Source organism: Cydia fagiglandana, chromosome 13 (genome assembly GCF_963556715.1).
Source record: "Cydia fagiglandana chromosome 13, ilCydFagi1.1, whole genome shotgun sequence".
In the NCBI taxonomy this organism is placed as follows: domain Eukaryota; kingdom Metazoa; phylum Arthropoda; class Insecta; order Lepidoptera; family Tortricidae; genus Cydia; species Cydia fagiglandana.
The window spans coordinates 16561253-16585617 of NC_085944.1; the positions used below are offsets into that span (position 1 = coordinate 16561253).

Genomic DNA, 24365 nt, shown 5'->3' on the forward strand with positions numbered 1-24365 from the left:
CTAGATGAATTTAGGAGATCCTTGGGGGAGGCTTTGGCCGGCATCAGTTAGACGCCTGTGCGCTGAGGTGGTGATGATGATGATGATGGAATGTTGACTGTTTAGTGTTTACAGAATTACTCGACATTCGGATTTAGGTACTTACTTTACACTTTATGCCAGCCACTTTATGGTCGGCAACCTTTTAGCAACCAAGGGCCACATAGCAGTTAACGACAGACATTATCATTTGTCAATACCTATTAAGTACATACAAAATAGCCAGGGAGGCTAGCGGGCCGCAAATGAGAGGTACGCGGGCCGCATGCGGCCCGCGGGCCGCTGGTTGCCGACCGCTGCTCTAGATGAATCTATACGATCTGGTTAAAGTCGTGAGAAACCGTTGGTTGAGGGCAGCGAACGACTGTTATTTGTGGAGATCCTTGGGGGATGCTTTGGCCGGCAGTTAGACGCCTGTCGGCTGAGATGGTGATGATGATGATAATGGAATATTGACTGTTAAGTATTTAGACAATTGCTCGACATTCGGATTTGGGTACTTTACACTTTATTTATGCGAATACCACAAAAAATTACCCATATAGATAAAGATTACAAAAGATAAATATTTTAATATGGAGAAACCTCAAACTATATTATTCAGTATACCTACTAGAATAATATAGGTGAAGTTATTCAAAGTAAATTTTAAAGTCAATTTGAAAAGTTTTGTGTAACTCGTGCGAAGCCGGGGCGGGACGCTAGTTATTTATAAATTTAAATTATTCAATTTAATAAACATAATATACATATTAAAACTAAACCTTTCTTAATATATGGGGGATAGATTATAAAACTTAACGTAATACCATTTAGCTTTTACTTAATTCTAAATAGGAAGGTGCATATAATGATTCGAGTGTATATATATACTCGTGGGGTTAATTAGCATCCCTACACTTCCAATACTATTTCTTATAATAAAAATAGGTAAGGACCTAGGACCTAACAAAATCCACCATGATCCTAATAAGGCCTAGTTTCCTCTTTTGGTTGAAAGGTAAGATAGCAGTTGCAAACTGTATTGTATACCTACATCATGCTTTTTATCCTCATGTTTTATGTAATAAATATGGTAGAAGAGCCGGCTACAGTATTTCGTACCGACATGACATCACGGACCCGGGTATGTCCTTAAACTACGTCCAGGACCCGGGTATGTCCTTAAACCACGTCCAAGACCACCGGTGGACGGGCAGCAGCGTCCCTGAAATTCGGTGTACTCGACTGCGATCGCCAACCCGCCTGCCAAGCGTGGCGATTATGGCATTCACCCCCCAAAAGGAGGCCTATGTTCAGCAGTAGACGTCTTATGGCTGAGATGATGATGATGATGACATCACGATAAAATGCACAATGGTTTCCCATAAAAGTGATTCTAAGTCCGAATTTGATAGTCTGCCACGGCGGAACTTGCCAAAAGTACGAAAAAGAAGGCCACTTCCGATGCGAAAAACGGGGCCAGTTTTAACCCATCTGATACCGAAATAATAGTTATGGCAGCAGTTAGAAATTTAAATGTAGACACAGAAAAGCGAAGTCTACCAGTATTTTTTTTGCCGGAAGTACTTGGCAGACCAAAGGTGACCATCGAGACCCCTAAATATATCTGACACCAGCATGAAACCAATTTCAGTTAGTAGGTTCCTTTCAGGAATATAGGCTTTTTCTGCCGAAACACCTTGACAGACAAGATTATGTAAGCAACATCCGTGGTACACCGCGTCATGGAATTGTACAGATTACGGACATGACCGCAGGCTTATTATTAGAGATGCAACGGATAGTTGTTTGGCCGGATACCGGATATTCGGCCTGTACATCGGCCGAATATCCGGTATCCAGCCGCCGAATATTCGGCCAGCGGAACTATACCTACATTTCGGTTTTTCAGGTGCGCATTCTACAGGTTTGACCTGTTTCCTAGTGAACGTTCGCGCAGACGCATTTCTAGGTTCGAAACGAGTGCGCGTGCAAGTCAGTGGAATGTTTGAATTGTTTTAAAATAATAAACAAGTACGATTATGGCCGTGACTGTTCCTTAAATCCAATTTGTTTACTCCGAAATCAAGCAATGTTACTATCCGGTATCCGGCTGGATATTAAAATAATGGCCGGATAGGCCGGATACCGGATAGTAACCGAATATCCGGTGCATCTCTACTTATTATTCCAACCGCTGGCGCACCCACCAAAGAATAGCTGCCAGGCGCCCGAATCAATTAATAATAGTATGGCACACTAACTAGAGGAATTTCCTTGTTCTATAAATTGCTAACCTATTGCCCTAGCTAGCTCTTCGTCTATAACAGAAATAAAAAGTCAAGCGCGGGCCATCGTATACAAAAAAACTGTATGAGCGGTGTTTTCCTTAAGGAAGATAGCATTTATACAAAACGCTGTTAATCACTTTAGCTACATACTTACATTTACATCTTTAACCTCTAGCCGCCCAGAGACCTATAAAAAGGTCTCCTATTCCATTCTAATTTGAACTTTATGTTGACAAATTCAAGATTTTATTTGGCTTGGCAAGGTTTGACGTATGGGCACCTAGAGGTTAAACCAGATCAGTGTTGCAATCAAGAATTCGTCGCTCTTTATAAAACACATAAAATACTGGCCAAGTGTCGAACTATGCAGGGTTCCGTACATTCATGAAATACATATTATAACTTTACTAGAGCCACTTGCATTATCCCATCATCAACCCGGGGTTAACCGGTTAAACCCGGAGTTACCATGGTTACCAGTTTAACCGGTTAACCCCGAGTTAGTGGGATGGTACAAGTGCAAGTGCCGCTAACAAGTGCTTTGGTTCACCATAAGCTAATTTGTGAATACATAGATATACATATTGATACAAAAAAATACGAAAACCGATGTAACAAAAAAGCTCTTCACGGCGTCCACAAAAAAGTACAATCGATTGTGTTGAAAATATTTTTTTGTAATAAACAATAGGTAGGTATACTTATCGTTATTTCCTTAAATTTGTTTATTTTTTGAAACATAGGAATCCATTAAATACAAAAAAAAATACACAATAAAACCTGGGACCTTGAAGTAGATATTCAAAAAGATATAACGCGTTGATCTAACTATACTAAGGAATAATCAAACAATATAGATATACATACAAAAGTATGTCTGTCTGCCGCATACACCCACAGAGGTGGGCCAAAATAACCACGGTATGGGTGCCGCAAAACGGGCGAGGATCTGATAGGCCCAGACGGAGATGGCGGGACGACCTGGACGCATATCTTAACGATTGGCCGGAGATTGCTCAAAACCGAGACGAATGCAAATCTAGGGGGAAGCCTTTGCCCAGCAGTGGGACACCGTATAGGCTTATAAAATAAAAGTAAATATACGAACTGCCGTCGTGTCTGTCTGTCTGCACAAAATACGAGGCTCCGCTTTAACCATTTACGCGAAGAAACCCCAAAATCATTAATTTATACGTATAACAAAAAATTCGGTCACCTTGCCACTATACAAATCATATGATGTTCAGTAATCTAAATCGTTGCAAAATATATTAAATGTCGATACCAAGAATGGAGATGAGTACCTATATAACCGCGGCGGCGTCTGCTATAATCACAGTCGCAGTTAAACGCTTGACTTTGACACACTTAAAATGGTGAGTAACATAACACTAAAATTGTATGTACTGTGGGTGTAATAAACATTGATTTACAATAACAAAACAACATCATTAAAAATATAAACACGTATACAAATAATAGTTATTCGTTTTACAAGGGGGCAAAGTTGTTGTTTAACCGCTCGTGCTAATATTGATACCCGAGCAAGCGAAAGATTCCAAAATTGAACCACGAGCGTAGCGAGTGGTTCGAAAAATGGAATCTTGAGCGTTGCGAGGGTTTCAAAGCACGAGGGTTAAACAAAATTTGCCCCCGAGTGAGATACAAAATTTTTCAAACCAACCCGAAGCAAATATTAAATGTAAAATATCAAACATAATCAAACCAAATCAAATCCAAATGAATGTTATTAAATATTTATCATCATTTAAAAGTCAATTCTACCAGCAAATATAAGAAAACAACTCAAAATTTGCATTTGATTACTTTGCCTCACATGTGGATAAAATGCAAATTTGCTATTCGTTTTCGAAGTGCAAAGTAAGCCTTTCCGAGCTGGGGTGGTGAAAAGTACATTCCGGAATAAATAAAGGCATCTGTAAATATCCACTAGGATAGGTAATGTAAGAAAGACAAATCATGTCAAAAACTAAAGATAAGTAAGGATAAGTACTTATTTTAAATGCTATTATAATCAGACCAAGAAAAGTCTGCAGCGATTTTGATAGCCCACGGAGTGTGTTATTTATACGTCATAATTTCATAGACGATTGACGTTTAAAAATAACACTTGCACTGCGTGGGCTATCAATATCGCTGCAGACTTTTCTTGGTCTAACTCTGCATAATACGAGGAAAAGTAATATAAATAACTTACTTAATGCAAGTGTAAAATTACATGTCTATGTAAGCTTGTAAAAAAGCTTTCATTTTATCGACCCCTTGGTGTTCATAAAAAACGTGTTCATAATTGAATGGCCAGTTAGAGTTCTTTAGTTTTTGTCGGAATATTAGCACTTGAATATGTGTAGAGATGTGATGATTGAGCTTCCTTTTTTGCGTGAGGTTATACAGGGTGTGTCTGACCATGGGGCTTTAAATCCAGGGCTTGATTTTACTCGCTAAACTGAGCTACTCTTACTATGGGACCAACCCTAAAATCGGGGAAAATTTTTTGGCTCTTCCATACGACATCTGATCAGCCAAAATGTATGAAAAAGTAAAAAATTTTTCGAGATTTCGGGTTGTTGCCATAATAAAAGTCAGTTTAGCGAGTAGAATCGATCCCTGGATTTAAAGCCCCATGGTCAGACACACCCTGTACTTTAATTAAATTTCATGTATTATTAATGTAATCTGGCTAGGTGCAAGCAGCTAGGGATCATTTCTGTTTTCAAATGATTTCGGTCGTTGCACCTCGATCAATAACTCTCTGTGACCCTATACCGGGTATGGCCTGTAACACGAGCAAATAATTAAAACATAGATTGTACTCCTCAAACGAATACACTTTTATTCAACAACTTTTAAAAATTATGAAGTATTTAGAGTCCCTATTTTTCATACAAAATAAATATTACCTTCAATGGACGCCATCGTCAAGCCATATCATTGTGATTGACGTTGCTTGTCATTGTCACGCCTTAAACATAGCATAATTCGCAATACATTGCGTCTTAGAATAAACTTTAAAGTGTAATAAAAATCAAACCACAAGTTATTATTAAAAGTTGCTGAACAAATGTGGGTCAGCATGAAGAGTACAGCTTACAGTTAAATTTTTTGCTCATATTACAGGCCACACCCGGTATAATTTTAATATTGTCTTCGGTTACCGCGATAGTTACTCAAGAAATCATCATCATCTGAAGATGTTTATTACAGCTGCTGTGTATTCCGAGAGTCGCATATCTTTTCTTGTGACTGAACAAACCGATGCGGGCTCTGACTAACTCATGAAATAAAACTATTGAAACGGATTATATCGCATATATTGAATACATCCCGACGTTTTGTACCCTTTACAGCGTTCGTGAATTTTAATTTTTGTGACCATTATTCCAGAGAGCCTTCATCGTCCTCGCCCTGATCGCCGCGGCATCTGCCGACGTGTCTCACCTCTTCAACAGGCCTGGCCAGCCCCAGCGACTCCAGCCCTCCGGCGGCCCTGACGCCCAAGCTGAGATTTTACAGCAGGCGAGCGACGTGAGGCCTGATGGCTACGAATCCAGCTACCAGACTAGCAACGGCATCTCTGCTCAGGAGTCGGGACAGCTGAAGAGCCTTGGACCTGTAAGTAGTTCAAAACATAGCAAACTGTGGTCCGACAAAAAAAAACAGAAAAATTGGGGGATTGTAGAAGCAGTGGTCTAGATAGGAGTGGGTGAATGGGGCCTTCGCCCACGGCCTCGCACTTAGGGGGGCCTCACAAAGCCAACCTTATTACATTGAAAAGGGCCTCGCAGATGTGGTTTTCGCCCACAGCTAGATTGGGTCACGCTACGTCACTGTATAGAAGGTGCAAGCACGTACTGCTCGCCCTTTACACGGTACTTAGTCACTTTTTCTTTTGGTAGTATACTTACTTATGATATCTATTTCAATTAATAGCCAGAATACGATGTTAAAATCCTACAATGGTTCCAACTTTCAAGTATTTATCCAAAAAACGTCTGTAAGTAGTCTTTGTTTCTATGTATTTGGTATCTTCATATTTTCTTAAACGATTGTAGCGTCATCTGCGTTAAGCTTTGTGCCTGTATCTTCATCAATGAGCATACGGTCGTTGCGGAAAGAGAAGAGTCGCAGAATGTATTGGCTCTTCTCTTTCCGCACATACTAACATTGACAGGCATTGGTAGTATTTATCCATATCTATTCTCTGCAGGTTGCTACTCCTTACATTAGCTATCTACATATGATTTCATGCAATACATTGGGGTAGAGATATTATGACTTCACTTATATTTTTAAACGCAGCGTCCACAAGTAATAGGTACCTAATACTAAAACTTAGGTACCTACAATTTATTCTAAATTAGAATCATGACTACATTGTAGGTATATGAAGTTGTTTTTAAGAATTTAAGTTAATTATATGTAAAACTTAACGGCCACATCGCAACTATAAGGGCTTATACAGTCATAATTTTGCATAAGGAATTAATATTCACATAAGTAGTTAGGTGCATCAATTCCAAGAAGTGCAAAATGTGTATATTATTTTAGAATAAGCCAATTTAAATCTTAAGCAGAGGGGATAAGGTTAAGATTTTAAATATGGAAAGGTCAACCACTTAATCTATATTCGATTGAATAGTCATAATGATGTGCGAGCTAGCAAAATACCACAGAATATATATAAATTAGTCTAAAGGTTATCATTTGATATTTGAAAAGACGATACAAATTAAAATGAATCAATTTGAAGGTTATGATGTCGACATTTATTCAAATAAACGCATAATGATCGTTAATGATGTGTCAATCAGCGTTAAAAATGGAACACATATAGAATTAGCAGATGAAATAAAATCGGGCATTAATATGAATTTTGTGTGACCGTGACTTGGTTATGGACGAAGGTACAGTCGCCATCAGATATATCAGAGAGGCCAAAGTTCACAAATATCTGAACAAAGCCTGTACAATCTAATCAAATCCTAATGCATATATATGCAGAGCACCTTGGCCGCTCCGATATAACGGTGCGCCGTCTTTTATGACAGAACAGGGTTGATAGGTACACGCCATATTTTAATTTATTTTACACGCTTGGTCATTTTAGTAATGTCGTGGGAACTGCACGCCAACTGCACGGCAATTGCAACGTCGGAATGCAGTTCCCATACAGTTGCAGTCGGGTTGCAGTTCGTCTGTACCGGCCCTAAGGGCAACCCCACACTAGCGCCTTTTGAGCGTCGGCGTCTAGTCAGCGCTATGGAAAATAGCGTCGCTGCGCAGTTGCGCAAACGTTGCGAGCAGCAGCCTAATAGACGCCGACGCTCGGAAGACGCTGTCTATGCATTACTCAAGTCTACAGGCTAAATTGATCCGATTTAAGCTAAAGGTAACATTCCATTTCCGACCGCAGCTGCACTACTCCGACACTACTGCAGCGGCCTGAACATCCTTACTCCTTGCCACCCCATTAAAAAATATTTAGCTGAATTTATTTTTTTTTCTAGAAGGAGGAGGCGATAGTTGTTTCTGGGCAATACCAGTACACCGCTGACGACGGCACTCCCGTCCAGGTCTCATACACTGCTGATGAAAACGGATTCAACCCTCAGGTAACGTTCTTGAATATTCTTCTTCTTCTTTCTTCTTCTTTCCATCCTGTTACCCCCTGCTGGGTAGGGCTCGAATCTTTTTCTTCCACTGACTCCGGTCCTGGGCAGCTTGGGTAGCCTCCTCCCACCCCATCCCCAATACACCCAGCTCTTGCTCCACAGAACGGCGCCAAGTCGATTTAGGGCGACCATGAATATTCAGTGCCTTCAAATGCTACATTATTTCCAATCCGACACCCAAAGCGTCCGGCCCGCGGGAAGAAGGTTCCAGGGGTTCAGCCCTAACAGCAGCAACCAGATACATCCCCCTCCCCCCGGGCGCCGACGGTGGCCCGCGCGTAAGTTTCTGAGGCGCAATATCGCAATATTCCATAGAAAACGATGCGCTGGAAGCTCCGGCCCGGACACGGCCCGGTCTAACGTGAGTCATCCTTATATCCCATACTATTTTGTTTAATCAGTCTCATGTTTTTTCCAGGGTCCTCACCTCCCCACCCCTCCCCCGGTCCCGGAAGCCATCGTGCGCGCCCTCGCATACATCGCCGCGCACCCCCCACCACCAGAACCCCAGCCAGGCCAGAAGAGGTTCTAAATTAAAGAAACACATGAACTGGAATGAAATAAACTTATAGTTGATCTTGTTAAATGTTATCTTTTACTTCACAAGTTACTACTCACACTTTAACTTTTATTAAACAGAATCAATGATCTCATGTCTAAAGGCTCCTCTTCACGTTGGGCCAACACCAACACCAACGAGGGACGTATTTATGCGTTAGAGGGAGCAAGTGATATTGCTATCTCATTCTACCGCATGGCTGCGTCCCTCGTTGGCGTTGGCGTTGGCCCAACGTGAAGAGGAGCCTTAACGCGCACCAATAAGAGCAGCGAGCAAGATACCCAATGACTCCCAAAGACCCAGTGCATTTCAAGTGCTTAATTTTTACTGTTTATTTTTTCCTCTTAAAATAATTTGTAAAAATCACTTTTGCATAATCCTTTCATAGCACTTAGTTAAAAGCTTGTCTAACTGAAAAAATATATAGGAGAGAAGAGGAGTTTGTTGAGAACCATAGAAAACAGAAGAGGAAAGATGCTTGGACACCTGCACACACACGACGACGAATTTATCAAAAATATCATTGAAGGGAAAGTTGAGGCAACGAGACGGAGGGGGAGACAAAGGAGAACGTACATAGATCAAGTAAAGGGAATAGCTCAACGTCGAGTCATATCAGGCAGTCAAGGAGAAGACAGAGGGCCGACATACATGGAAGTCGCTCCACCAACAAGAGTCTAACTTTTAAATAAATGATGATGATGAATAAAAATAATATATCAACCATTTCGAAATATTAAAAAAAATCTAAACGACAATAGTATTAGCAAAATTTTAAACTAACAGTTTCTTTAAGCAATTTAAGTACAGTCAAGGAATTTAAATTCCGACCCATTTCGTACTTTGTCACAGTGACAACCGTATGAGGTCTCTAGCGGCTTTCATATTGATTGTCACTGAGACAAAGTACGAAATGGGTCGGAATTTAAATTCCTTGACTGTACCTACTTATAACAATTTCACCTTGTTATTCAAAGATGGGTTACACCACGATTACCTATATTTTTGACACATGATTTCAACCCTTTCCAATGTCTACCTTATTTTAAATGAAATAAAGTCCTTAATATTACGCTGCTTAATTATAAAGTTGTTCATAATTAAACTGTATGCGTCTAATATTAAGGTTGCAAATCCAACGACATTTCAGTCGAAAAGCAGATAAAATGCTGTATTTTGGTGTAAAGTAGTTAGTGCACGCGATACTGCAATCATGGGGCAAAGAAAACACCGAGAACTGCCACTTTTATTTGTTTTGACTTATGATTGATATGCAATTTAAAAATAATGACATTGTAGAGTGGCTACGTAACAGTTGCACACACTAAACTAGTTAACCTCTAACCCAGAGGGGCCAGAAGCCTATAAACAATGATGTTATAATTCCAGATATGTTTAAAGTTAAGCTCACCGCTGGGCGAGTAACTATAAATATCGCCGAGTCTCTTCTATTTACACGGGAGTGCTTATCTTTTGTTCGTGTTTATAGCCGATAGCTCGTAGCTTACTAGCTCGCAGTGGGACTAGCGCCTAAACCAAGAGAAGTGTGCAATGATTTTAATAGCACATTGTGTTTTTTTAAACGTTAAACTACTATGAAATTATGACGTATAATACTCGTTAGTCTCGTGACATTGTAGAGTAGCTACGTAACAGTAAAGTCGCACACACTAGAGTTAACCACTACCCCAGAGGCTTATATTATAATTTCAGATAGGTTATAGTTCGTTTTTTAGGGTTCCGTACCCAAAGGGTAAAACGGGACCCTATTACTAAGACTTCGCTGTCCGTCCGTCCGTCCGTCCGTCCGTCCGTCTGTCACCAGGCTGTATCTCACGAACCGTGATAGCTAGACAGTTGAAATTTTCACAGATGATGTATTTCTGTTGCCGCTATAACAACAAATACTAGAATAAAATAAAGATTTAAATGGGGCTCCCATACAACAAACGTGATTTTTGACCAAAGTTAAGCAACGTCGGGAGTGGTAGTACTTGGATGGGTGACCGTTTTCTTTTTGCATTTTTTTCCGTTTTTTTTTTTGCTTTATGGTACGGAACCCTTCGTGCGCGAGTCCGACTCGCACTTGCCCGGTTTTTTAGCATTAGAAAAAGACTACGCGATCTTGAAGTGTCTTTTAATTGAAAAACGGTTTTTATAAATCAGTATCTATAACTTATGAAAGCCTAAGAATGTAAATAATTGACTAAATAATTAACCCCCATTGTCAAAAGGGACGTTTTTTTTTGAAGAAACGTTACATTTGTCACTGACTTATCCAATCCATATATTATAGGGTTTGAATCGGGCCGTTATTAAAATAACAAAACAATACTCAATCCTTTATTTATTCCACTGTAAAACACTCTTTATTCATTATTCAGATTGAAATTAATTACAGCACTCGTTGATAATGACAATGAGGTTATTAATGTTATTATGAAATTGTTAGCTGTTACTAGTGATGTTCCGCGAATACTGAAATATTATTCCCGGGAATTTAATTGGGAATATGTAATTTATGACCCACTGCAGTATTCGAACTTCAAGATATTCACAAGAGACGACACGTACTAGATCCATTCTAGATACGTTATAGTTTAGATAATCAACTAGTTCTCCTTTATAGCGCAATTCGGGCAACCAATGTCACTTTTTCGTTAGGTAGAGTAAGATATCTATTAGATGTGAATTGGATATCTAAGTCATATCCTGTGGAAATCGTTCAAGAGTATCTCCAAAATCGCGCAAATGTCAAATTTGACAGGTTAGATCGTAAAACATATCGTTATCGTATCTTGGTGATGTCTAAAAGATATCTAATAGATGTCTATTTCAAAATCCGAATCGCTCTCCCATTTCGTACTTTGTCACAGTGACAATCAATATGAAAGTCGCTAGAAACCTCATACTATTCTCACTGTGACAAGGTTAGAAAATGGGTCATAAATTAAAACTTTTTACTGTACATGCTATAGAGCGTATACTTTAGAGCGTTTTCACATTCGATCCGATATCCACGATATCATATATGACTACAAAGAAAGCAAAAAGTGAAAATGTTCCATTTTATATTTTTAGGGTTCCGTACCCAAAGGGTAAAACGGGACCCTATTACTAAGACTTCGCTGTCCGTCCGTCCGTCCGTCCGTCTGTCACCAGGCTGTATCTCACGAACCGTGATAGCTAGACAGTTGAAATTTTCACAGATGATGTATTTCTGTTGCCGCTATAACAACAAATACAAAAAACAGAATAAAATAAAGATTTAAATGGGGCTCCCATACAACAAACGTGATTTTTGATCAAAGTTAAGCAACGTCGGGAGTGGTCAGTACTTGGATGGGTGACCGTTTTCTTTTTGCATTTTTTTCTTGTTTTTTTTTGCATTATGGTACGGAACCCTTCGTGCGCGAGTCCGACTCGCACTTGCCAGGTTTTTTATACTTTTAATTACGTATTGTTTCTTGTTCAAAGAAAAACCTTACTGCAAAAACAAAAGAATTTGATACCATAGGGGATTTTCTAACAGCTGCTTTTCTCCAAACGTCACCCGATATCGGATCGGTCAATTTGAAAACGAAATAAACAAAAACTCGTATCCATCAAATAAGGTAAACGTACTGGAGCTCGACGCGGTCCCAGTACGTCATCTTGAAACTTAAGTCATTGTCAATAGAGGTGCCAGCGAGGTGTCATCTACTGGGCATTAGCATGTCGAGCACTAGTACGGTTACTTATATGTACCTTTAAATTTTGCCAAACTTGTCTTGAAAAACGTTCTAATAAAGTTCCCGGGAATATTCAATCGGGACGAAGTCCCCGAAAATTTCTCCAGCATCCAGCTCGGTCACATCACTAGGTAAGACAATATTTGCGCCTCTCGACCCATCCGCCTTTGTCCCTGAATGTAGCTATTTGGGTGTTTGCTGTCCTCAAATTATTTAATGTCATGCAGATATTATGTTGAATGAAGTTTAGTTAGTTTGAATTGGTAGTTGCAGTTAGTTGTATTTTAAATTGTTGATGTATTATTATTATTGTTTGTATGTAAATTCAATGTTGACGTGTAAAAGTGCCCTTGTGGCCTATTTTCTGAATAAATGTTGAAGTTTGAAATTATAATTTGAGTGAGCAAAGGCTGTCACTTCTCCATCCAAACGCAGTCCGATATTTTTATTTGGATTGTTGGTACCCCCTTAAACCTTTAGGGTCATCCCACACTAGCGTCTTTTGAGCGTAAACGAAGAGGCATAACTACGGTTATTACACATCAAATCAAGTAAAAGTATTTTCCATAATAAACTGAAATAAATATTGTCATATATTTACTAAGAAAAAGTGACCCAAGGCCTCCAGTGGCCCAGGCTGGAATCGAACCGGCGTCCTCTGCTATTGCGGCAGGTGCCTGTGCCATTCGGCCACCGGGCAACAGCGGCATAGGTCAAATTTTTCCAAGTATATGCACTTCTTACTGAAGGCTTATGGCGCCCCCTGGCCATCCGTAAGGTATGAAAGAAAGAAAAAAAAAGTAAAGTATTGGTTCGACCTTCTAACTGGATCATCTCAGATGATATCGAGCTAGCGAGAGAGATGGCGCTGCCAATCAAAACTATTAGAAGTAGAACGGATTAAATTATTTTCAGAAAAAAATATTTAATAATATTAATGATCATCATCATCATCATCATTCTAGCCTTCAGTCGTCCACTGCTGAGCATAGGCCTCTCTTCGTGTACGCCGCTTATCCCGGTCCTGGGCTAGTCTCTATATTAATGTATTTTCTGAAAATAATTTAATTTGTTCTAATACTTCTAATAGTGTTCCATAATGTTAATATCCAGAGAGGAAAATAGGAACTACGTTTCTATGGAGAAGCGGTCGTCTCTTTTCCTCTAAAATCGCTTTGCTGTTGCCAGGTAAAAATACAAGTCACCGATTGCAATAGTTTCCATGTAGCTTGAACATAAATCTCTGCAGGTCCCGGGTGCATCGCATTAGGATGCAACATGATGCGACAGGTGTGAAATTGCATACGCGGCTGCAAGTGCAACAAACATGCACTTCTCGACGTCTATCGGACAAGTCGATATTTGAATTTACACGGGAATTCCTTTTCGAATTTATTGAACAGTCATCTTAAGCCTGAAAAACCGGTCAAGTGCGAGTCGGACTCGCGCACGAAGGGTTCCGTACCGCTACGCAAAAAACGGCAAAAAATCAAGTTTATTGTATGGGAGCCCCACTTAAATGTTTATTTTATTCTGTTTTTACTATTTGTTGTTATAGCGGCAATAGAAATACATTATTTGTGAAAATTTCATCACGGTTCGTGAGATACAGGAAGAGTAGGTACTCCCACAATCAAAATGTCCATTAATCATATTTAACCTTGTATAAACGTCATTTAACGGCACTAAAACTTTCTTACTCCTAAGCAAATGACACAAGCTTGAAATGCTTTTGTTCCATCGATTTTCAGTTGATTCCAGTCACGCGAACAGACGATAAGTTAGACCCGTATCCGTATATCAATTCACTACACTTGCGGTCAATTTAATATAGAAAAACCAGTGTATTTCTCACTTCTGTTTACATAGAGTTTGTTGAAGACTACAGGCCAAGTTTTACTAGACATAGTTCAGAGTCGAGTAAAATTGGTTTGTTGAAGAGATAGGTATCGTGGTTGATTCCTTAGTCGAGAATAATTAGAAACCTTTGTAATTGTCTTAATACACTTGAGTAAGCAATTTAAAAGCACTCGTGATTGCGGCAATTTTTGTATTTACGATTTAATCTCGTTTTATTTTGCTTTTGTGTTTATTTACGCATTTGTTTCTTGCTTTCTTCGTGTTGCGAGATTCATAAATTTGAGGTTATGTTTAAAATAAATCACTTTTAACTCTGTCACTTCCGTCCCTCGTGCAATCACGTGTCCAAAACGGCTTCCAGCCCTTCATTTATGGGACACAGTTGCTTTTATAGGAACACATGCCCTCCCTTTTCTTATTTATTTATTGATGTACCTTGCAATAGTTTAGAATTTCCCATTTTAATACAACTTTGACAAACTTATTAATCCGTTTGCCAGATTAATAAATATATTTGCTTAAACTATTTTACTATATAGAACATTTTTAGGTAAAACCACTAAAATCGTATTGGTTATTTTGAATAACATACATAATGCACTATTTACAAAAATCCAACATGGAACCAAACAGATACTGTATGTTTAGTGCTACTTTACTTTTTGTGCATAAAAAATGTGAAAATATACCGAGCCCTATGTTTCCAATTTTACTTGGCCTGCACTGCACCGATTGTTACAGGAGTTAGTGGAGTTTGTGTGTGTTATCATGGCTCTTGTTACACTGGCGGGTTAAAGTGACGGTTTAGCAAGTATGTTACGGTTTACGGCCAGTGAGGTACCGCGGGAATGTTCCAATTGAAGGAAATTCCTTTGACATGGGAATATTGATTAAGCTTTCAATTTCGACGCAGATTAGATATTCTAACGCTTTTTTTTTTCCTTCACCGAAAAGTCCTATTTATTACGTAGATGTGTTCGGGGAAAGTGTCGTGGCTTCAAACCCCCCAGCTAGCAAAATAGTCGTATAAGAATTGATTTACTCAGCCTGTAATCGTATAACAGCCGAGTTACGGTTGTTGAAACACCAATATATCGTATAATAGCGGTTAACTCGACTATTTAGCAATTTTCGCTAATTAGTGCTATAATCATGTCGTATAAACGTTTATAGCACTATCTTTTAGCACTTTTATTCCACCTTTTAATAAATGCTGAATTAGCGCTACTAAATCACTTTTATTCAGCATAATTGTTCTATTAAAATCATATAACAGCTATAGAATAGCTAATTGTCTGAATAAGGCGCTTTAATACAACTGTTACTCAACTCTCTTCTCTGTTGCTATAAAAGCCTATTAAAAGCAATCCAATAACCATTTGGCAACAATGCTGCTGTAACAGCGCGCTTATATCATAATTCGGGTAATGGGGCTCAAACCGCTGTTATAGGAGCTGAAGTGTATTTACAGGTTTTATTCAAAATGTATTCAGCTTAGAGTACTTTTAAAGAGTTTTGAACTACATTAACAGCACAAGTCAGCCATGTTGTACGTTTCAATATAGTCCGGTGGCCAACTGCATGAAACCCTACCTGATAAAAAAATAGAAAATCCTACTCTGTAGGGGTAGCTGACTTTTAGTAGCATCAACTGCTCTTGGTCGGCCGCGGCTTAATTTCGCAAATTTTGCGTAAATGGCAAAATAGTGGCACAAAAATTCATAAAAAAAAAACCCCATCGTATAATAGAATGAAACTTGCAGGGTAGGATAGCTGCCTTTGAGGACAGCAAAACAAAAGTGGTCAGCTACATCCTGTGTTGGTAGGTTCCTGTGTTCGACCGAATTTGTGGTACCACGTGACAACTACAATTTACCTCATCGAAAAATAGAATGAAAAAAACTGATTGTAATACCTACATTAAATTTGTTGACGTATGTCTTGGTCGGCCTCACCTTAGCCTGATAGCTTTTGCAGTCCGTCCGCATTAAAAAAAATGTGAATGGCAGCAATCCTACCATACAAGTGACATTCTATTTTTCGATGAAGTAAATTGTAGCTCACGTGGTACCACAAATTCGGTCGGACACAGGAACCTGCCAACACAGGATGTAGCTGACCACTTTTGTTTTTTTGATGAATATTTGTACCACTTTTTTGCCATTTGCGCAAAATTTGCCAAGTTAAGCCACGGCCGACCAAGAGCAGTTGAAGCTGCTAAAAGTCAGCTACCCCCACAGAGTAGGATTATTCTATTTTTTTATCAGGTAGGGTTTCATGCAGTCGGCCACCGGACTATAAATCCATAAACATGGCGACAACATGTGCTATAAGTGTAGCAGTAAACGCAGTTACTCGACTTATAGTCGAATTAATGAGATATAACAGAAACTAGATCGTGTAAGCAAATTTTTACTTATTTTCATTAATATTTTTTTATTGAAATTTAAGAAAATAGGCGGCCCATGAATATATATGAACCAGTGCCTTTGGTTTTATCAATAAAGTATTTTTCGCGCTAGGTTTTACTGTATTACGTGTACTTACAGACAGTAAAAACTTATGTACACAATCACGGTAAAAATAAATGTCATGGATGACAGCAGTAAAAAAATACTTAAGTACCTTTTTGTTTTATTAGATACGTGAAGACGATTAGGCCTCAAACTTAATCAAATAATTGAAATATAATCGCTTACCTGAGATCGTTTTTAGCACATATTTGTTGAATAAAAGCATTTACTGCACTCTTACACATTCAAAATGCCGAGTAAAAGCAATTTGGCTACTTTTACGAAACATTTTTGCTGAGAAAAAGCTGTGCGGTTGCTTTTATAGAACACTTTCACTGAGTAATAGCAAATTGATAATGTTTATAGAACAAATAATCGAATAAAAGCACTATCGTTGCTATTAAAACACTAGAAGCGCTTTATATCAACTTTTACTCAACTCTTACAGCATCGATTTGCTTCTTATACAGCGCTTACTCTATTTTTATAACACTTTTAGTCTGTATAAGTGCGCCTTTTCGCGTTGAGTAAACGCTTACAGGACTTTTATTCGACTGTTTTTACACCGTTTATAGCACCAAAAAGCGAAAATAAAAACGTGCTCTCAACTTTTATAGCACATAGATTTGCTAGTTGGGGGCCGGCTCGTACCAATGAGTTTTTCTGAACTTATGTACCTACGATATATCATTTGATATTAATTAACAGTCGCTTTTCGGTGAAGGAAATTACATCAAATTAAATTATTTCTACATTCCCGATTGGAAATATTTCAGGGAATGTCACATCAACAGAGCTGCAGCCGTTTGATTCACGATTCGCTTATATTTTTACATTCCCGTCTCGGGAACATTCCCAGGAACGTCACAACACTAGTAACGACAGAGCTGGAGTCGTTTGGCTCACGACACGCGCTGATCCTCCGCTTATGATATTTTTACGGCCGCCATATCGACGATTTGTGTTGCATTTCAATCGGCCATTTTGTCTTTTTGAACCATAGACTTTACCCTACAGACTCCGCAAGTCCCGTCAAATATAACATAGATGGGAATGTGCAATATTTCTTCATAGTGTCAAAGGGCCTATACCTACCGTAAACCACGTTCGACGTATTGCCTCCGTGCGACAGTGCTTGTAATTTCGTACGTAAGTGTGACAGGGAGACAACACGTCGACGTGGTTTGCGGTAGCCCTCACGAGGCGAGTTGATGCGAATCAAGAGGGAAAAATCGTTCTGGATATGTATATTTTCACAAATATTTGTATATCTTCTTAACCAAATAATCAGGTGCTGTTGATATATACCACTCTATGTATATGTTGAAAGCACGCATATTGAAATATCTGAAACTCACTAGTGGCAAGAGTTTGGAAGTCCCGGAAATCTGTCATCCGGAATCTTGTGATCCACATCAGAGGTCACGACCCTCAGCACTGGGAAGAGGGGAGAAGGCTGGCGTTAAAAAATCGTGGTTTGTGCGTTATTTATTTATTTAACCTTTATTGCACAAAAGTAAACCTTACAGTACAAAAGGCGGACTTGATGCCATAAGTCATTCTCTACCAGTCAACCTTTAGGCAAAGCAGAGAGATTGGGGGCGGTGCTACTTTAACAATAACAACAAATATAAGTATCTTGTAGACTAAGTAAGTAATCTGTGTTTAAAATGGTATCTTTTGGCGCTTGGAGACAGTAAGGCTGGCATGCTGAGGGATATTTTAGTAAGTTTGCTACAGCGAAAGTATGGCGTATACGTTACGGCGTATGTACATTCTATGGAATCTTAAGATATGCATATTTTTAAATTTAATTTAAAATGGTGTGGATGTGGAACACAAGTAGGGAATGCAAATCGGTTATTTTCGGTTATTTTTTGTATGGAAATAATCGGTTACTAACCGAAACCGCGGTTATTTCCATACAAAAAATAACCGATTTGCATTCCCTAAACACAACTGAGTTGCGCTGATCAAATCGTAGCATTTTATAAGTAAAATTGCTAGTATGTGTGGTGACCTCGTATTCTTTGTAAACGGTTCATAAAGGATGACTCGCGCTATACCGGGCCGGGCCCGGGCCGAGGCGTGCGACATGTAATTTTCTATGACAGCTGATCCATAAGCTTGATCTGAGCTATTAGAAAACGAAGCGCCGGAAGCTCCGACCCGGCCCCAGCCCGGTCTAGCTTGAGTCATACTTAATGCGGTGTCTGTAGGTATATGTAGTCTGTGATTATAACATTTATAGTGGCAAAACAGATGTGCTAATATCATTAATCAAATTATTATTTGCGCGCAAATAAATATCAAATTACTTAATAACCTAACCTAAGTCGAAGTTGAAAGTGAAAGTATGTTAAGTGCTTGACTTTTAGTCTGACCTATGCCCGTTAGTTTTATATGTTGACTAATGTAATAGTTAATTGGAATTGACATTCAATTTTAATAATAAAACTTACGTGAGACTCAGGGATCCCTACCTACTAATATACAGGGTATCCAAAAAATAAGTGCATTGTTATTGTGCTGGAAATATTAACATTTCTGAAAAATTAAAACACAAACCTAACCTAACCTACCCTATTCTACACAACCTATGCAAAATATTATCGAAAATACTTTCTGTTTCAGCTGGAGAAAAAATATGCGAAAAGAGATTTATGCGTAACATTACATTATGAGTATTATGACAATCAATTATTATGCGATGAGATAGGATCCCTTGCCAGGGAGGTTTTGGGATTATACTGAGCAACTTTTACTATGGGACCAACCCTGAAATCGAAAAAAAATTTTGGCTGGTCCATTTTCTATGGGAGAGTTTTTTTTGCGATTTCGGGGTTGGTCCCATAGTAATAATCCCAACACCAAACCAAAGCGTCCCTGGCAACAGAAATGCACCCTTTTTTTGGCAACCCTGTAACTATGTTCGCCTGTTTGTTACCTCTTCACACCAGTGTATTTTTTTCCATCGTATTTTCTCGGAAACGTTCGTATACCGACCCGATATGCGATATGAGTCTCTACTTTGTGCATATATTCCATTCTCTATGTTACAACAGACAGTGAAATATCCCAGCTTCATCAAAATTATTAAACGACCTAACGATTAGGGGCGGGAAACTTTTTGAAAATTTAATTAAAACTCAGACAGTAAGGTACCTAACATGATTCTCTCCGAGAAGTTTTCTTATAAATCACTCTGGTAATTAGTGTCCATGAGATTATTTTTGAACTCTTAATTTTCTTTTCTGAGAGAATTTTGCATATTAATGAGGACGCGCTGAATCCCTAGTGTAAATCTTTTTCGATAGAGTGACGAGGGTTCGCGTTTTTGTATGAGTTTCTGAACAGCGCGCCAAGCGGGGCGTTTTGGAAACTCAAAATTCCATACAAAAAGACTCTAAAGGCCTGTGCACACCGGCTGCGTGTGCGTGACGTGCACGTGCGCGTGCGGCGTTGTAGTATACAGATCCTTATGAGAGACGGCACTTGCGTGACGTGTGCGTCTGCGGCTCCAACATTTTAGCGCACGCACACGCGCACGTCACGCACACGCAAGCCGGTGTGGCTCGGCCTTTAACGCAAACGCGTACGTCACGTCACGTCACGCTATCGAATGAAATTTACACTAGGGTATTGGAGTCCGTGTTTACACTTTAAAGAGGCGTAGTGGATGTGTGAACAGAAAATGTCTAAGGTCCCTTTAAAATTTTACCTGGTTTAACCGCTGATGTTTTTGCAAAAACATTTATTCTAAGTGATAACTTCCTAAGGATACAATATTATGGCTCCTCTACACAATGGGCCAACGCCGGCCACTCCAAGGGACGCAGCCATAGAATGAGATAGCAATATCACTTGCTCCCTCTAACGCATAAATGCGTCCCTTGGAGTGGCCGGCGTTGGCCCATCGTGTAGAGGAGCCATTACATATGGCGTCCGAGATGTCATTTTCTATGATAGCTGATCAGTGATCACGTGGTGCTTTCCATAGAATACAAAGCTCCGGACGCTCCAGCCCGGACCCGGCCCGGTCTAGCGTGAGTCATCCTTTACGGTGACTTTATTTGCAGTTGACTAATGTTTAACGTGACTGTTAAAATATAACAATAGGTACACGTCAAAGGGACCATTAACCTTTCCAATTATTTATCTTTTAACCTCCCCCCTCTTACCACCCTAATGACCTATTCACCTATTCACCTCAAGGTTATATTTCATCAATGGAATACAACAACCCTCCTTAGCTTCCTAGCCACTCCCCACTAGCGTCTCCCGAGTAGGGTTGCCATACGTCCGGATTTGTCCGGACATGTCCGGATTTTTGACCCATTGTCCGGCTTGCGGCCGGACTTGGCATGTGTCCGGATTTTTAGGAATGACCTTATAAAAATAAAATGCGTGCCCGGGGAGGGGGCTACGGGATCGGGCGAAGGGAAAGGGAAAAGTAGATCCACGTTACAGTACACCGCAGAGAGCAGCGCGCGGGGCGTCGTTCAAGCTACGCCAAATCTCTGCTACAAGAAAGGTCCGGATTTATAGGGTGATGTCAGGATTTTAGTAGTAGTAGTAGTAAAATACTTTATTGTACAAAAAGAAACATAAAACATGAAAGAACACACATCATTAGTACAAAGGCGAACTTATCCCTTTCAGGGATCTCTTCCAGTTAACCCTTGAGCAGTTGAGGGAAAATTGGAGAACGGTAGACATAAAAGCTGTACTAAACGGCATAAAGATAAAATATTTAATATCCTACAAGATAGGTAAACCTATATCCATCAGACATTGATTTTCATCAGGACATTTAATTCTTCTTATGGCAACCCTGCTCCCGAGCGTCGGCGTCTAGTTACCTCTATGGCTGGCGCTCGACGCAAGGTTGGCGCAACTGCGCAGCGACGCTAATATTTTCCATAGTGTCAAAGAAAATAGAGTTTATAGAGGCGGATTGTCAAAGTAAATTATGTAGCCACTGTAAATTTACTGCCATCTTTCGACAGAAGATTAAAACAGTTAGACATCGGTTACACGCTAATTCTGGCGTCAGTTCAGTCCATCATTCCATTCGAGTTTTGACTGACGCCAGAATGATGAAAAATGGACACGGTTAGACGATCAGTCCAGACTGACAACAGACTGATAAAATTACGACAACAGACATCGGTTACACGCTAATTCTGGCGTCAGTTCAGTCTGTCATTCCATTGTTGTATGGACGGTGACGTCGGTGACTGACGCGAGAATGACACAAAGAGGTTACACGATCAGTCTCCTATCAGTTTTCTGTCATTCAAAACGGACTGACGAATATTATCAAAAAATTTAAATTTTCATCAGTCCTGACCATCAGTCCATCAGTCCGCGTCTTACACGATAGGTAATTCTTCGTCATTCTGACCAGACTCATAGACTGAACTGACGCCAGAATTAGCGTGTAACCGATGTCATAGAACGCCATTTGACTTTGATCCTTATTCATTCACAACGCCATCACAGAGGAAGATCCTGTAGGACATACCTTCGAGCAACACGGAAGGGAGGCGGCATTCGCACTATTTCCCCTCTGCCGAGGTACAAGATTAGCGCGTCAATCTAATCTAGCGCGGGTAATAAAACTAGTTGCACTTGGATTTTTCACTAGACCGAGTCCAGACGCGCGCGTGAACACTGCTGCACAAAAATGCCTGTTTGCTCGGTTTTTTGTTAGAAAAAGAGGTCAGGGACATCAAATTTACAAAAAGAAAGTGTTACCGTGTAACCTTCCCCCCGCGAAAAATGGCAGAATGATTTGTACGGTGAGATATCGCTTGGGCCCCTCCCTTCCGACGTGTCGGAAGCCGGTGTTGCTCGAAGGGACATACAGTAAAATTGCGCTTACATGTACAAAATAGGGAACTCCAAATTCTATCGAATTGTGGCGAATAAAAACTACAACAATATAAAAATCGGCCCCAAAAGAGTCAACGCTTCTGGTAAAAAAAATATAAAAAAAATAACTTACCTGTACATATTATATAAATAAGTCAGTCAAACCATTTCCGTCAGTAGAAAAAATCGGCAAATAATCTTCCCATAGAAAATTTTAATTTTGCGCTTTTTTCTACTAAAGTTGTTTGACCGGCTATATCGTCAATTATATTCGTACTCACATAAGTAAAGAATGTAAAACTTTTTTTAGCTAAACTCCATGCTGCGGAAGCCTACCAGATTCCCGCTATCATACTCACAACAAACAAATTGAAACCCAAACCCGTACACTTAAAGCACAATTTCCAATAACATCGTCATCAAGACAGCCCTGCGCACTGGGTCTTTCCTGAATCGCATGCGTAAAGACTGTGGCGTCGAACAAATGACAGTTTTGACAACAAACCCTAATGGTCGTTTCTCCTTCGCGATTATTTTTTAACTAAAACTATCTCTGTACGGTATTACGTTTATTTCCTCTTTAGTTCTTGTTAAAAACGAACTGTGCTTTGGCTTTTTATATTTTTGTGAAAGAATTCGGGAGTTCAGTGAAAGTGAGAGTATTTTTAGGTTAGTTTTCTTGTAGGTTTGTATTGTCTTCTTCTTTAGTGTTCTGCGGAAGTAAATATCATTCATCATTGAATGGTATAAAAGTGAACGGCTTTGTGAACTGAAAAATCTTGGATTTGTGTTTGAAAAGTGAGCGAGTTCCTGTTGTGTTTTCCTGAAAGTGAAAGGTGAGTGATAACAAACCATTCTACAGTCAGCAGCAGAAGTTACTAAGCGGGCGAGGTGTTCAAAATTAACTTGACACGCTCTTATTCTCTTAACAATAAACTCGCGTCAAGATCATTTGAGCACCTCGTCCGCTTAGCAATTTCTGCTGCTGACTGTACATATGGTGAATGTAGGGAATATAATTTTTTTAGTCGGGAAGACCGTCATAGAGCCACAACTCTTGTATTTGTATATGTATAGGTATGCGACTGTACAGTCACCTGCAATAATATGTTACTCTTCGAAGGCCGCAAAAATATGTGACACGCTCTTATATATGGCTCTACAAATAAGACAGTGTCAGATATTTTTGCGGCCTCCGAAGAGTAACATATTATTGCAGGTGACTGTACGTACACAAATACAACACATACATTACAGTTGACTACCTGCAATTTTAATATGTTACTACTCTTCGAAGGCTGTAAAAATATGTGACACGCTCTTATGGCTCTACAAATAAGATCGTGCCAGATATTGTTGCGGCCTTCTTTGTGTAACATATTATTGCAGATCCTGCTCTACCGATTTTCTATCTCTCGATCTTCGATCTTCTATAATTAGTAAAGATGCACCGGATGTCCGGTTACTATCCGGTATCCGGCATATCCGGCCATTATTTTACTATCTGGCCATATACCGGATAGAGACCTACTATCCAGCCGCGCGGATACCGGATGGTAACATTGCTTGATTTCGGAGTAAACAGACACGGTAATTATCGTACTTGTTTATTATTTTAAAACAATTTAATAATTCCACTGACTTGCACTCGCACTCATTTCGAACCTAGAAATGAGTCCGCGCGAACGTTTACTAAGGAAACAGGTCAAACCTGCAGAATGCGCACCTGAAAAACCGAAATGTAACCGAAACCGAAACCGAAATGAAATGAATGTAATGTAAGTAACCGAAATGTAATGAAACCGCTGGCCGAATATTCG

General features: G+C 39.6%; 1 protein-coding gene across 1 annotated transcript; it reads left to right on the forward strand.

Moving 5' to 3' along the window:
* Positions 1–1111: 1111 nt before the first annotated feature.
* On the forward strand, positions 1112–8591 carry LOC134669911 (larval cuticle protein LCP-17-like). The gene is made up of 4 exons (XM_063527527.1): positions 1112–1165; positions 5718–5945; positions 7841–7945; positions 8424–8591. The coding sequence occupies exons 1-4, from the start codon at positions 1112–1114 to the stop codon at positions 8535–8537; spliced, it is 501 nt and encodes a 166-aa protein (XP_063383597.1). The 3' UTR covers positions 8538–8591.
* The last annotated feature ends 15774 nt before the right edge of the window (positions 8592–24365 follow it).

Coding starts and splice junctions, on each gene's coding strand:
- LOC134669911 (XM_063527527.1), top strand. CDS start 1,112: ATGGTAGAAGAGCCGGCTACAGTATTTCGTACCGACATGACATCACGG. Junction 1,166..5,717: donor ACATGACATCACGGACCCGG/GTATGTCCTTAA, acceptor CCATTATTCCAG/AGAGCCTTCATCGTCCTCGC. Junction 7,946..8,423: donor AAAACGGATTCAACCCTCAG/GTAACGTTCTTG, acceptor TGTTTTTTCCAG/GGTCCTCACCTCCCCACCCC.